This window comes from Pithys albifrons, chromosome 6, assembly GCF_047495875.1.
Source record: "Pithys albifrons albifrons isolate INPA30051 chromosome 6, PitAlb_v1, whole genome shotgun sequence".
In the NCBI taxonomy this organism is placed as follows: domain Eukaryota; kingdom Metazoa; phylum Chordata; class Aves; order Passeriformes; family Thamnophilidae; genus Pithys; species Pithys albifrons.
In genome coordinates, this window is record NC_092463.1 from 12,312,412 (window position 1) to 12,328,090 (window position 15,679).

General features: G+C 36.4%; 1 protein-coding gene across 8 annotated transcripts in view; it reads left to right on the plus strand.

Annotated features, from left to right (window-relative positions):
- The first annotated feature begins 949 nt into the window (after positions 1 to 949).
- Positions 950 to 15,679, plus strand: part of BEGAIN (brain enriched guanylate kinase associated) — a 158,022-nt gene continuing 143,292 nt past the window's right edge. For 2 of the 8 annotated variants that reach the window (XM_071557500.1, XM_071557506.1), the window contains exons 1-2: positions 950 to 1,035; positions 4,088 to 4,217. In XM_071557500.1, the coding sequence (XP_071413601.1) occupies positions 4,167 to 4,217 (51 nt within the window). In that variant the 5' untranslated portion in view covers positions 950 to 1,035; positions 4,088 to 4,166. Of the gene's footprint in view, positions 1,036 to 4,059; positions 4,218 to 10,732; positions 11,477 to 15,679 lie in introns of those variants that run through there. The other 6 variants (XM_071557502.1, XM_071557501.1, XM_071557510.1 and 3 more) reach the window with 6 other exon arrangements.

Below are 15,679 nucleotides of genomic sequence, written 5' to 3' on the forward strand. Positions count from 1 at the left end.
AAAATAGAATGTTTCAAAATGCAGGCTTAATTCATATGTGCAGTGCATTGCTGTAGATATCATTTACTGTTGGACCATGATGCACATATTTGTGGTGGGTTTTCCACAGGCAGACTTCTAAAAAACCATTTAAATACTTAAAATGGTGACATCACTAATATTCCAAAACTATATATGGTTCTATATATTAAATATACAGATACTTGCAGATAATTTTATAACCATAATTATGTGTCTATAATTGCAACGTTTTGACATCACTAAAACTCCAAAACTGTGTGTGGTTTTATATAGTAAATATATAGATGTATGTGGATGATTTTATAACCATAATTATGTGTCTTTATACTTGCAGTGGTTTATATACACACAAAAATTGTGATGCTTAATAGTTTTTCTCACAAAATATCAAAAGAAAACAAAATACATTGTTTTGCACATTCTAGTGACCCATTTGGGGCAGTTCCTACACTCTTTTTCTCAGGGTTGGAGCTCTAGACATAGCATACAACCACCAGAGCATGGGAGAGTAGCAGGTACTGCAGATTGACTGTAATCAGAGCCTTGACCCCTCTTAAGAGAATTCAGTGGGTGTTCCAAATTGAAAGATTTTGGCTTTATCCAGTTTTCTGCTTATATTCACAAACAATACTGAATCCATCACTTTCAATCTCAAGAATACATGACTGACTAGTAATTTCCTGCATTTGTGACATACCATGATCTTCCTTGATGCTGTTAAAGTTTGTGCCTACACAGAAAAGCAGTGGCAAGTTGATTGTGAATGACCCTTGGTAAGTTATTCTGAAATTGTTTGACTTTGCTCTGCAAGTTTAGTCTCTCATAGCAACACGGACAGCATATCATTCTATGCTGGCTTCATTAAAAGAAAATGATTCTGTCTTTCAGTTAAAAAAAAAAAAAAGAAAAGCTGTAACTGTTGAAGCAGCATGCACCTAATAAGCTACTTCTAAATCTGGCTCCATCATTTCAATCTGTGGACTAGCAGAACAGAGCTTGCAGAATCCTTCTCAAGTGAGTATTCCTTTCTCTTAACAGCATGTTTGTTTTTTCATTTAAGATGAATAACAGGTAGTAAAGAATTCTTTAGCATCGAATTAGAGGTGCTGCAATATGACAACTGCATGCCTGCTTTAAACATGAATTAAAATGCTCTGTTGTTTCATTTGGCAGACATTACTGTCTTTAAAAGGAGTTAATAGATTAAGCTACAAGACAGCAGCTTACATGGATAAAGCTTCCCAAAGCTGCAGTGCTGAAAAGCTAATGAAATTATTTGTAAATGACTGTCGTGATAGGGTTTTTTTTTTTAAATGAGGTATTTATTTTGTATTTGCATAATGAACATCATGGAACATATCTATTTGATCTCATCAGAACTGGAATATGTATTACGAATATGCTACTGGTCATTAAGAATGAAAATAGCAAAATAATTTATATCTTCAAGAAAGGAAAAAATCAGATAGTGGCATTAATATTAATAAAGCTAATATGTACATTTTAAGCCTACCTCAGGTTTGTATTAAATGATGAAGGAAAATATATATAGTGGATGACTGCTTAATTATACAAAGTAGTAGTCAAACATTGCTAAAGCCAACAGAGTATACATGAAATTGTCTGTAAGAAAAACAACATGAATGCATGACATTTGCCAAACAAACACCACATATTGTAGCATCCTTCTGCAACAGCATTTAAACAGCTCTGCTGGACATGTCTCCTTAATATAATGAAATGAGGTGGGACTATGAGTGTGGAAGAAAAATAAATAGCAATATTTTGTTTCATGTTTAAATTGCAATTTTAATAGAAAGGAGTTAGGAACAGGCAATGCACCTTTACATTTGGTGTGCAAACACACACATATCCAAATGCAAACAAACATTTTTTTTCTCATTTAGTCATAGCTGCTTATCATCAATTCCTGTGACTTGCAACTCTGATTGCAAACATGCAGGTTTGCAGGACTCAGTAGAACTATATTGTAGCCCTGTCTGAGACATTACAGTTTCAGTACTAATATCATGGAAACTTTTAGCACAAACATATCCTATTCCTTCAAATAACATTATCAGAATTTTTTTATGTGGGGAAAAATATGCTGAAAAAATCAAACTATTTAGTTAACTGACACAGAAAACTACATAAATATTTCCCTCCTGCTCAAGTTTTCTACCGCCCAGAAACCCATGACAACAACAGTGAAGAAATTACGATTTACTTCTCCCAGTTATTTTCAAATAACCCATAACAACAAATTTTAGAACATACTGCCAACCCAACTCATTTATATGCAGGCAACCTTTTTTTAAGCAAACTTTTCCAGCACATCTTGAAGCATGGAACTGGAACAACCATTTCCTTATTTACTGTGTAATAGAAATAGAAAGTCTTTGGCACATTATGCATATGGAGAGATAAAGAATGGAAACAAAGATAACAAAATTACAGTTATAGTTAGGGGAACAATAATATATCCTTTCTCTTGGAAACAACATTAAGTTTCCCAATGGCCAGCTCTGAAGAGTCTGATAAATTAGAAGCTGGTAAAGGAGAGATTTAGGCTGACATCCCAAAGCCCTTCCCAGAATCTCAGGAAAACACAACATTGTTATAACAGGATCAGTAAATAGTAAAACTTAGGGTACCATCCCTACAAGACTAAAGGACACATCAGTGAGTAGTAATCCCACAAACAAGTTTAGATCATTTCCAAAGCTATTGCTACTTATCAACTAGAGGAAGCAGTCATTGATAATCATTTCTGAGACAGATTAGGAGGGTGAGGAAGAGAAACACAACTGCGTTTGGGAGGCTTTCAAAGGGAAATGGTGACTCTATGATCAAGGAGGATAACATTGCCTATATGAAAGGGTTCATTTTTTCCTTATACTTTATGATTCCCTAATCCTGCTAAAGAATGATCCTAATGAAATCCCACAAGCCTAGTACAGGCCAATTGTTCTTACGAAAGTCAAATCCCTTAGGGATTTTACCTGCCACAAAGAACTGTGAATTTTTGTATTATACTGTTGAACAACTTAGTCTAACACATAATTCACTAATTTGAATAAGCTCGCTGGACAGGGGTGGGGGCAGAGAAAGAAGAGAAAGAATATCACAGCAACATATTATTCCTTTGTGGTTTATACATTTAACAAAGACTTACCTTCCAGTCTTAAACTTTCCTCTATGTTTAACATTTAATTAGAAGAATTACATATTCCTGCAGATATAAAAAAATTATAAGAAAACCCTGCTGTACTGAAAAATCTCTTCAATACTCCTGGAAGCATCAATAGGAAGGACTTTGGGTACCCTTAGTCCATAACTAAGGTGGTATCACATCAGGAAGGGAGATTATATGGCTCCAGGGACAGCAAGACCTTGCAGACTGTGGCATCCAGCATTGATTTAGGAATGGATTAAAGTAAAATAAAATTGTATATAAAATATCATCAATTTTGAAATATAGCATAATTAATGAGTGGGAAATATTTTCCTTCCACCTGAATAAAAAGCAAGTGTATTTTTATTCCAAGTCTCATTTTGCATGAGAAACTAATTCCATTCTTCCACTCACTTTTCATCTCTACTGCCTTAAATTTTCTTATGCTTCTTCTTCCTCTTTTTAATAATAATAATAACAATAATAATAGTAGTAATAATAACAGTAATAATAATAATATGAATAGAAGTAATCATAGGACTGGGAAATAATAAGAAGGAAAAGAGAATGAAAATAAGGAAATGGCATACCTAATTTGGAAAGCCATATGGGAATGAAAATAAGGAAATGGCATACCTAATTTGGAAAGCCATATGACACTGACATCCTACCTCAAAGAAGGACAGGCTTAAAGACTAGACCCAAAGGATTTGACACTTTCCTAAAAATACACATTTTCAAGGAGCAGTGGAAGAAACTAAGACTTCTCACCTGTGTATTCTCAGAAGAATCAATTATTTTACTGTCTTTTGACCAAACAACTACAAAGTGAACTGGAGACACACAATCAAATGCTAATGCAGATGACCTACAGTTCTACCCATCCTACAGCACGGCTACAAAAACGGTACAGCGTGTGAAGAAGAGTTCATGGAGCAGCTGGCTAAAGCAGAAACTGGGCAAGAAAAAGATGATGCTGGCAGAGGATAGAAAGCATTTTGAGGAATCATTCACAGTCCAGGTATGCAGCCGCGGTTGGTCACTGAACACAAATCTGATAAATTGTTATTCATAGATGCTATCGTTTTCTGTTAGCAAGGAATCTCTGTCTCTCTTGGATGGGAAGAAAAATTTCTCAGGCAGGTGATATAACAAACTTTTAGTGTTAAGAACTTCCAACATGGAGAAAAAGCTATAGTGTATATGTTCTGAAGCTTGGCCTAACTCTGCAGTTTCATTTCTCTGTCTTTTCTCAGCAAGAGTAAAATTTCTCTTTATGGGAGAAGGAAAGGGAAAAAGCTCCTCCATAAATAAGGGTGTCCAAATGCCATTATATAATGCCACAAATGACTTTTACATTTCTTTGAAACACTAAAAATACAGACAGCAACCTGAGTCCACAGTGCAATTTTGTACTAGTCAGGAGAAGCCAACACATGAGCCAACAGATTACAGCTGATACTATTTGGCTGCTGATACAGTAAATGGCAGGACCTCTGAAAGTAAAATACTGAATGCAGTAAGGACCTGGGTCGAATGGACTATTATAATGCAAACAAAAAATTAAAATTGGTATATAAAAACACTTTGTGCCTACATTTTTCTCTTCCTTAATTTTTTAATTTATTTTTAAAGCTATAAATATAGCTTGCATTTTAGTTGGGTGACTGTCTCTAATTTTACTGCATCTGTAGCATTTATCAGAGAACAGTGGCTCTGTTTTCAGAGTGGTGCAGAATTTGTACTATAATTCATCTCTAATGCTCAACACTTCTTACAGGCTTACCACAGCTCTGTCTAGTATACAGCTGTAAATTAAATGAATCAGACTTATGACTGCTGACAAGAAAGATGGCACAGCAATTTGTTACATTGTGTTTGGACAGCCTATAATTGTAAAACAGATAAATGTTTTCCCCATTATGATCGAGAAGTAGATTAATGAGAATTTAGAGGAATTTACATCCAAAGTTGGATGCAGACACTGTCCACCATGTAGATTCCTGCATAGAAGCATGAGTTTCTTAAATGTCTTTGATCTGTAAGACATCACAGTACCTTTTCACCTCCTTTTCATGCCAATAAAAACTACCAGTTTTTAAAAATCCAGACTTAATGGTGACTGCACAGGTCCAATTTTTTGTTTGTCATTACATGATGCCAAGCTACCAACAACTGAGAGAAAAGGGGAAAACTCATTTTAAGATTTTTAGCTTGTTACCATTAGCAGTCACCATTAAAATAAAAGAACTGAACTTTCATTCTGCTGTTTCTGAAGATGGCTGGATCCTACAGAGTTGGAGCAAATGTCTGCTGAGATTTTCCTTAGGACTGAAGCACGTTCAAGCAGAATCTCTTGAGAAAAAATGAATACAGGCAACACTGATTGCACCTCTGCTCCTTAAAAACTGTTTGTTCTAAAAGAAATAAAAATACTGAAAGTAGTATTTAGCACCCTATAAATAGACATTATTCCCTTTAATTTGGAAATGTGATAGAGTTTCTGGAGAATACCTAAGTAGAACAATGATGAGAAGACTTGAAGCTAACACTGTCTAAAGGCAAATTTGTATTTGGCAACTGTTACAGGATAAAAAAAGAAAAATAACCAAAGTAACTTCAGCTAAAAGAAACGCAGAGAGGAACACCCGCATTATTTAAAGAGATAAACTGAAGTGCAAAACTGAAAGGTCCCATAAAACACTTCAAAATTAACTGCATTAAGGGGGAAGATGAGTGGATAAGATGCAATAAAATTTTCATTAAAGGCATGAGGTAAGAGTATATCTGAAAAAGAATGGGAACTGCGAGAGTGGGGATATAGCTATTTTAAGAGTGGAGTATTTGCTGAGGGACATACACATCTTTAGGGCAAACTGAGAACTTTGAAGTTAATCACCATTCTTACAAATTCTAGTGAGTTTGGCTCTGGTGGTTAGCAGTACTTCTGTACAGCTGAAAGTCTGACTGAGAGCTGGAAACACAAATATTTACAGGAAATACACACCATTGTAACGGAAAAACTCACTCTTTGCTTTACCCAGAACAGTATAGATAACAGCAGTCATACAAAATCTTGGATTCTACTCTCTCATTCTAAAAGGCTCTGGAATTGCATATAAAATAACCCTCAATATTTTTAAAAATCAGATTTACTTTTTTTATTAATAACTTAAAACTTTCTTATGAATCTCAAACTGTGGAAAACTTTTATACTTGTTTGGTATTTCTAATGTAAATAATCTGCTGAAGATGTTGTTAATATATTAAAAGGCTAGATATACAAAAACTTTGCGCTTGCCTTTAGTACTAAAACTGTTGAATGTTGTCTGCTTTGACCCAAAAATTATTATATCTTCCAGAGCTCTACACAGAGAAACTTCCAGTTGTCATAACAACAACCTGCAGAAAATACAAGGTAGCTTGTACTTGCTTTTAAAACAGTTAGCAAAAGTTAAAATCTCCTGAAGATTAAAAACTGGGGATATTATTTAAAAGAGAAGGTGGAATTAATATATAATATTTTTTTAGCTCCCACAAAAATCAGCTTTCAATATAAAATCTTCAGACAATGGCCTGTAGAAATATGCCAACGCATCAAGTCGTGTTTGCACATAACTCCATTATGCTCAATTTTTTTGCAAAATACAAAGGTTTCTAAAAATGTTTCTGAAAAATTACATTAAGTATATAAATAACCTAAATTAAACTTTCAAAAAATCTTCATATGTTTTTCTAAGTAACAAGTTTACTAGACAAATCCCTGAATGCTTCAGTCTTGTCAGCTGAAATACTGTCATTATTTAAGTCCCGCTTAAGCTGTGATCTTAACAATAATTCTGTTATAAATGTTTCAGACTCAACAGTCAATTTAACAGGAATAGATCAGTATTGATTGTTTATATTCTTATATTAATATGAAAATAGAATAGAACACCTCAGCCGTTGCTCCAGACAAAATTGCAAACAGTATCTGCTTTAGTCCCTAGAAATGGTTCACTTAAGAGTGAGCCTTGATAGTATCTAGAGATATCACCTTGATCAGGGTCACATTATGCAAAATTGTGTATCAATGCATAGAAAAAGAGAGTACTTTTCTAATTTAAAAGCCAGTTAATGGTAGCTACAGACAAAAGTGCAGGTGTTGATCAAAGGTCAATGAATTAGATTATGGCGGAGCTGCTGGCAATGGACACCATATCTACAGTGAAGTCTGTCACTTGGATCAGACAGTTTTCAATTGATTTGCACAGACATACTGTATTATTCTAACAATTGCGCCATTTCCAAAATAGGGCAAAATTAATATATAAGTTTTTCTCTTATGACTATTTAATGTTAACATGACTGTTTTAGAAGAACTTAGAAATCTGGCAAGCACCCACCTAGCAGAGGCACACTGTAGCAATAAGTAACCGAAGAATTTGAGCTCTCTGAAGAGTACCATCCAGACTGCTGTAGCAAATATTGCCGTTCAGAGATGTACCTCTTTGCAATGGAACAAGAAATTCTCCGAATGAGCAATGTCTTCAGATATTTAAATATATTAGGTAAAATAATTTGAACTCTTCAACAAGCAAGTCAAAACATATGGAAAATAAATCACAAACAGCTAATCTTTATAAGAAAGTTCAAAATATCAAACATTCATATTTTTAAGTATATTTTGTTTTAATTTTCAACTTCTCTATACAAGTGACTGTTGGAAATAATTTCTGTGATTCAAGTAATCTCTTGAGAATACTTAGGTTAATTAATATAAGAAAGAACACTGAACAGTTACTGTTACTATGAACTTTGCCAACACCTATTGCAACCAAGATTCATAGTGTGAAAAGTTCTATATCATTTAAGTAAGAATAATTATTTTGGTTTTATTTTGCAGCTGTTGATAATTCTTTTTCTTAATAATTTGGTATGTCTGTGTCATATGTCTGTGTCATTAGGCAGAAACCATCTGAAAAAAGAGAAACAGCAGTATAAGCACTATAGGATACTCACGAGTGTTATGTTACCTATAACCTACAACCTGGCATTTTGCATATATTCTGTGTATATATATACACATATATATATACATATATATACACACACATATATATACATATATATCTACATATATATGCATACACACACACACACACACACACACACACACACACACACATATGTTTGAGTGCTATACAAATGAAATATTTTGGAACAAATGGGCTCATTCCTGACAATAGATGAAAATTATATGATCCCTTTTTGCTGGCAGTCCCACAGTCTTCTGGTTCATACCTTAAAATTTGCACTAATGCAATGGATAGATCAATTTTTGTTTGTAGTTAACATAGCTTCATTCTTGTACAAATGAGACCAATCTCTCATGAATAAAAAAGCTCTTCTCTAAATATGTACAAGTCATTACAGGTTTTGGCTCAACAATGAGGCTTGCTCTGTTTCTGAAACAGGCATTATTAATAAAGTCCATTAAAACTGCAGAACTCACATTTTTCTAGGCTCTAATGGATCTGGAAAGCAGAAGACCTAAGATGCATTAGCATAGACCTGATGTATTTGGAAATCCTGTTTGCTTCAGTGAGCAACCTTAAGTTTATATAAGTCTGTATTAGACATACTGAAAAATCCATAAATTCTGGCTTTACAAGAGTAGAGTAGTGCTGTATTGTTCCCTGACTGCATTGAAAAGGTCATGAAAATCTTCATGTTGACAATTGAAGGCCTTTTCCAGCCCTTTAAACTGTCAACATTCCCGTTCCATTGAGAGAGGAATAAATTCATCCAAAACAAGACAGTGGGAACAGGATTTATGCTTTTTAATTCACATTATCTCTGTGATCAGGATAATGTTTGTAGCATACAATGTAATGGCACAGTCCCATAGAAAATATGGAAGCATTTCAGAAAGTAATTCCAGTAAAAGCAATTGACTTCTGATGTGCCAAAAGGATCTTCATGTTCCCCTTTTATTTGCAAAATTAATGTACTTACTATGTTAATTTGAGAGATTTGCAACACTTCAGCAGCTTTTATGAACTATGATTTAAATGAGTGTTAGAATTACCAATGTGGAGACAATAAATTCTATGCAGTGGGTAAAGTGCCTTGTAATGAGGGACCTAAATGTCTACTTCAAAAGTTCATGGAACTACAAGCTGCTGTTCACCTCTGAGCTATGCATGATACTTTTAAAAGTGCTCTTTACTGATATTTTACTCCCTCCTTTGCCACCTTTTTCTACTCCTCAGCCCCTTCCAGGGGTTCTCCTCAGGTACCCCTGTCCCAGTGTGTAAGGGAGGTCGCTCACTTCTCTGCTTGTGATTCTCTTCTCTTTTCTTTCTCCACTTTCTGCATTTCACCAGTCAAGAAGCCATGGTGATGGCAGTGACAGTGATGTAAGCAGCATCTGAATCCCATCAGCCAAAAAGGGTTACGTTACTTGCTTTCACCCTTATGCTAAAGTAGGGAGATGCAAAAACACTCAAAAAATCCCTTTTGATTTTATCAGTCAGTTCATTCTCTGTTTGGTTCTAGTGGCAGCACATCTTTGGGACGCTACAGATATCCATGCTGATTATAAAGTAGGATTATAGTCTTCAACCTCACTTAAATTAGCCCTTAGATTCCTGCATATACAGGTGAAAAAAAGAAATTCTGCACTCCACAGTTCAGATTTGCCTGTTAATAGAAACAGTAAATAATGAGAAGAGCACCGCATACTGAAAAAAACCCATTGTTATTACTGCAAGCTTATTTACAATGCTGAAATATTGCTTCTTGTTTGGATTCTAACTTTAAAAATTGTTTTAGAATGAAAACTATGGCAAGAACAAGAAGGTAGAAAGTGAGAATCATGTTTTCTCTGCTTTTGTGGGTCTGGCAGATTTATTACTAACTTTTCTAATAGAATAGCAAACACTAGTAGCATTAGGACAATATAACATGACCTTCTCTACTATTGGATTTTAAAAAGCCCTGAAACAGAACCACCCCAGACTTTACTTAGTACGAATTGATCCACATCATGGTAGTTTGGTTTCCAGTTCAAGAGACAGAAATATATCATATGTTGCTTTGGATCAATGAAAGCCCATGCTAATCCACTAAGTACTCAATACCCTGGAAAATTTACATGTCCTATAGATTCTGTTCATTAGTATGTCTAATTAAAATGATGAGAATGTGCTATTGATGTAATTATGAAACATATACATAATCTGGGATGTATATGGAACAAAATGTGATGGCTGCACTGCCTTTCAAAGACAAGTCTGTTGTCTCACAAGATAGAGAAGGATTTATGGGAATCCCTTTCACTGACACCAGCTGACATACAGGCACAAAAATAAATGGAGTCACTGTCAAAGAGCTCCATTTTCCCATTTAAGCCAGAGGGTGCTCTGCCTGGAAGACCAGCCAAGCAAGAGGGGGCTGGCAGGGTGAGGGAAGAAAGAGCATGCAGCGCATCCACCACCACATGGGTACCAGAAGTAGGAACTGATGGAGAGAGAAAACTCTGGAGATTTGGCAATGAACAGTTACTCAAAACGCTGCAGCTCCAGTGAGGACAGCTTTGAGTTACAGGGTAGTGCAAGGTCAGAAGCTAAAAGCTTTGTTAAAAGCAAAAATAAGGATGAAGGCTATCGACCTCATCGATCAAAGCACTGTCAGAAAGGGGGTGAAAAAACTCACGGACTGGAACACTCTTCTCTTTATCCAGCAGAAGTGGGAAACACCAGCCAAAAGCTCCAGAGGCAGAAGAAGACTCACAAGAAAAGCAGTTCCTCTGCATCTGACTTGAGCTTAGTGAGCCAAGGATCATCAAGTTCATTGTCTGTTGTGGAAGAAAAAATAGAAGCTAAACTCAAATTCTCTCAATTTATTAATGAAGTTACTTTCAGAGTGCTTGATCCCATGAGCCTGAGGGCATACCGAGCTGCTAAGCTGAAAAATACCTTTCCATCTGGTGTGAGAAGCCTAGATGATTTTCACATTAAGAGAAAGTCTCCTGAAAGCTGGAAAAAGAACATTCTAGATGGGAAACCCCATGAAGAAGTAGACTCAGAGACTCTGAGAAGTGATGACATCGTGGCTGGAGCACGAACACACAGATTAGAGAAATCATTGTCCCTGGATACAAGTCCTTCTCTCAGGTCACTTGATAATGGTGTCTCATGCAGAACAAGATCTGGCTTGCCTGTTGAAATTATGATTTCCAAAAGCAAAGAAATGCCAGTCACAAAATCTGCATCTCTTCCTAGAAGTACAAGCATGGTGAGCTCTCTCTCAAATAATTTCTCTGTGTGGTATGTGACAAGTACTTAGTGTGACTATTTGAAAAGTGTTTCTGTCTTCCTGGGTGGGATCTTAACCATGTTCACAGGCTTTTCTCCAGGGTGGAACAAACACGGAGTGTTTATTTTCCGTGACTCAAGAAAACGGCTCTAGAAGCTACAGGAGGAAGAAAAGATAGGGTACAACTCCCTAGTCCTTTTTGTTTGTTTCCTTAGAAGATGATTTTGCAAGATCAAATGAGAAAGGTATTCCTACAGTACAGTGAAGCATAAATATAACCAGGTCAGTTTGGTATGAACAGTCAAGGCACCCTCAGAAAAGGCTGAAGAGAGAACTGTGACAGACTACTCAGGTATTCCAGCTCACTAGCTTAGAGCTTGCTCAGGTATTTCTACACTAAACAAGAAGGCTGTGTTAGTGTGCTTAAGTACTAGTGAGTTCCCTGACATCCTGAAAATGTTGCTAATATTTCTGTATCTGGCATTAATACATAACAATTGATAACTTCTTTACTGGTGTACTGGGGTGGGGTGAAAGCAACAACAAAAGAAAAGCAAAAAGAAACCTTAAGAACTGAAAAATAAATAGAAAAAAAGTTGCAGCTTTCTTCCATGGTCTGGTAAATATATTTATGTTTTTAATTTTTTCTTATGAGATTGTTTGTTTGGTGCAGGAAGAGATGTGTATGCTTATGAAGGAGAGCAAAGGGAAATTATTGTTCTTTGTGGGTATAGCATGGTCTGAAACCCTGAACTGCCAAACCTTGAACTGATACATTATGTTAGTATGTCTCCAGAGCAGTAGTTGCAATTCCACTAAAACAATAAAGGTCCAGGAACTGTTGCTTAAGACATGAGCACAGATGTTGCTAAAATGGGAGCTGTTACAACTGCATTATTTAAAGAGGCTATTCAAATTTAAAAACAGAGAGGCAAAAAGTTGTCTCGTATCACAGAGGACTATAGCAAGTAGGAGAACATCCGAGTCTTAAGAATGTCATTCAAACTTCAGCAATCTGAGCTTGGGATTTTATAGGATGTCCTTGGATGTTTTAATTATCACCTATCAAAAATGTCTGGAGGGAGAAGAGGTGAAAGGTAATAAACACAGAGAGAATTTGCACAGTGTCGTGTCACGGCTCCACAATGAGAGCTGTCCTGCAAAGGGGTCAGGAGGCTCCAGTCTGAGCCCATGGTAGGATAGGCTTTTTTCACATTTCAATTAGGCATCTGTCAGAGCATCTTTTCCAGTGGACTTGCTTACATGTACAGATTGAAACTTCCACCCGATCGAGTACTGACTAAACACTGCCGAGTGCTCTGCAATCCCACTCCGTGAATGTAGGCATCAGTCTACTCCAGTTTAAACATCAGCCTGCTGTAAAACTAGTCATTTAAATTAAACACAGGAGTGGCCAAACATTTTACCTCAACAAACAGTGCCTCAGACTGCAGAGCTCAACATGAGAAAAGGAGTGGCAGGGCAAAATACAAGGGCAAAACATGTTCAACCATGTCTATAGGTTCATGTCTCCACCATGCAAAATCTTTTGCTTCAATGCAATTTATTTAGTGCCTGTCCTGACCTTGCATGCCTAGTAAAAAGCAAAAGGAAAACTACAGTCTTGGGTGTCATTATTGTAAATGTATTTTAAAAGCACTTGGTTATAAAATGTTCATTTGAATACACATACAGAACATTGCCTAAAAGTTTTGTGTTTTAGTTGCCAAGTTATTATTTATGTACAGGAGATAATCTTCAAGAGAAAGAAATAGGTCTGGTTACATTGACTTAAATATAAAAACCAGATAGCAGAGTTATAACAACACACATCCTGAAAAGCATGAAAGAACATGCTTGAAAGTTTGAGGTTAAGAAAGCTGCACCTAACAAAAGAAATGTGACTCAGTAGAGGAATGCTCTGATGTTGCCACATGCCTGTTATGTTTTCTGAAGATCCCTGTGGTGTCCACAACTGCCTCTGTACTGCAGTAGATGTGTTTATATTGGATCTGCCCACTAAAGTGGTTTTCAACTTTTAGACTTCTGAGAACTGGTCAAAACATTCAGGGACACTTCTGCAGAAAGAATTTATTGGTTTGCAAACTGTTGCTACTGAAATCAAATCTCACAAAGACACCATATAGGTTTATGCAGAGGAATTTCTGGACAGCTAGCAGGATCAAAAAGGATGCTCCATTTTGTGACTGAAATAAAAGAGAATTGTGATAGGTAGAAAGCAATTCTAAAATATGATAGACATGACTTTGCTGTGGTCTAAATATTTTAGTAACCTGGCCAGCAGGATAAAATTATTTTTCATTTCTATGTATTGATCTAAATTTGAAATCACTGGACAAACAAGCAGAAAAGCAGAATGATTTAACTAGATGAAAGCAAGCCTTCAAATCCACACCAATGTAGTGGAAGGTGTGCAGCTCAAGACTACATCATGCTTCCAGCCTGAAATGGCATGGGCAGTTCAGCAGGATGAAAAATACAGGAAATGTCTGAAAAGGGCTGTACACAATGGAAAGTTTCTCAGAATTGAGAAGATATGCTTGTCAGAGTGTGTCAAAGGACAGATTCATACAGGAAGAAATGTGGATGGGTCCAAGAAATACATGAGTATGTTTCAGGTATGAAAACATAGAGTCAGGGTAAGTTTCAAAGAAAACCAGTTATGAAAGGAGATTGGTCAGTGCCTTTAAATACATATTTTGTCTTAAATACATTTTTTCCAAGTAATCAATACCTTCAGGAGAACTTTGGATACCATTACTACTGTTCCAGGAAGAAAATACATGTAAAAATTTAATTGTTAACTAATCACACAGGAGTCTGACTTCAGACCTGAGCAAGTATGTAGCACCTTGAGGTTTGAATCAAGAATCAACCTGAATATTACAGTTAATTTAATCATATATGAATAAGGATCAACTTTCCAACTAGATCTCACCTTTACATACTTACTTTTATCTGCACAAGGGACCATATAACACAGCATTAGACACACTTTTCTTGATCATAGGAAATCAATTTCTTTCTTAGAAGAGCTGTATCTTTCCATCTTACAAGAGACTACTAGTAGGATACATTCTAGAGGTCTTAGAAACAATTGTTGACCTCATCATTGCAACTACATGCATACATATCCTAAGGAATCGTGCATGTCACCTAAGGCCATGACATTATCACACAATATAAATATCGTCAAGCCTGTTCAATACAAATAACTCACTAAGCTGCAATATCCCCTGTGAGTTGCTAGAAATATAATGTTCCAATTTGGTGCAGAGTCTGTCTTAAAAAACAAGCTTGTGTTGGTATGTAACTTTTGTATTTTGGAAGTTAAGACTTCAGATACCATAAACTGAGCCTGAATTGGGCAGATTGTGAGAAGGCAGAAACTTGGCCTTGCTCCATAGGAACTAACAGTTATGAAGCTATAGAATTATAGAATGTTAAGGGTTGGAAGGGACTGTAAAGATCCTCTGGTCTCAATCCCCCCTGCCACTGGCAAGAACACTTTCCACTAGATGACGTTGCTCAAAGCCTTATCCAACTTGACCTTGAACACTGCCATCTACAACTTCTGTGGGCGACCTGTTCCAGTGCCTCACCACTCTCACAGTGAAGAACTTCTTCCTATAAGGTAGCCTAAATTTTCCCATTCTGTTTATACTTATTATGCCTTGTCCTATCACTACATTTCTGACAGAGTCCCTCTCCATTTTCCCAATGGGCCCCCTTCAGATACTGGAAGATTGCTATGATGTCTCCACACAACTTTCTCTTCTCCAAACTAAACAGCCTCAACTTTTTCAGCCTGTCTTCATAGGGGAGGTGCTCCAATCTTCTTATCATCTTTGTGCCCACCTGTGGATTTGCTCCATTTATTCCATGTCATTCTTATTTTGGTATCACCAGAACTCTACACAGTATTCCAGGTGGGGTCTCACAAGAGCAGAGAGCAGAGACAGAGAATCCTCTCCTTTGACCTACTGGAAATGCTCCTTTTGATACAACCCAGGATTCCATTGGCTTTCTGGGCTGCAAGCACACATTGATGGTTCATTTTCAGTTTCACACCAACCATCACCCTCAAGTCTGCAGGGCTGCTCTCATTCACTTCTCCATCCAACCTGTAGGTGAGCCTGGGATGGTTGTGCACAGGTGTAA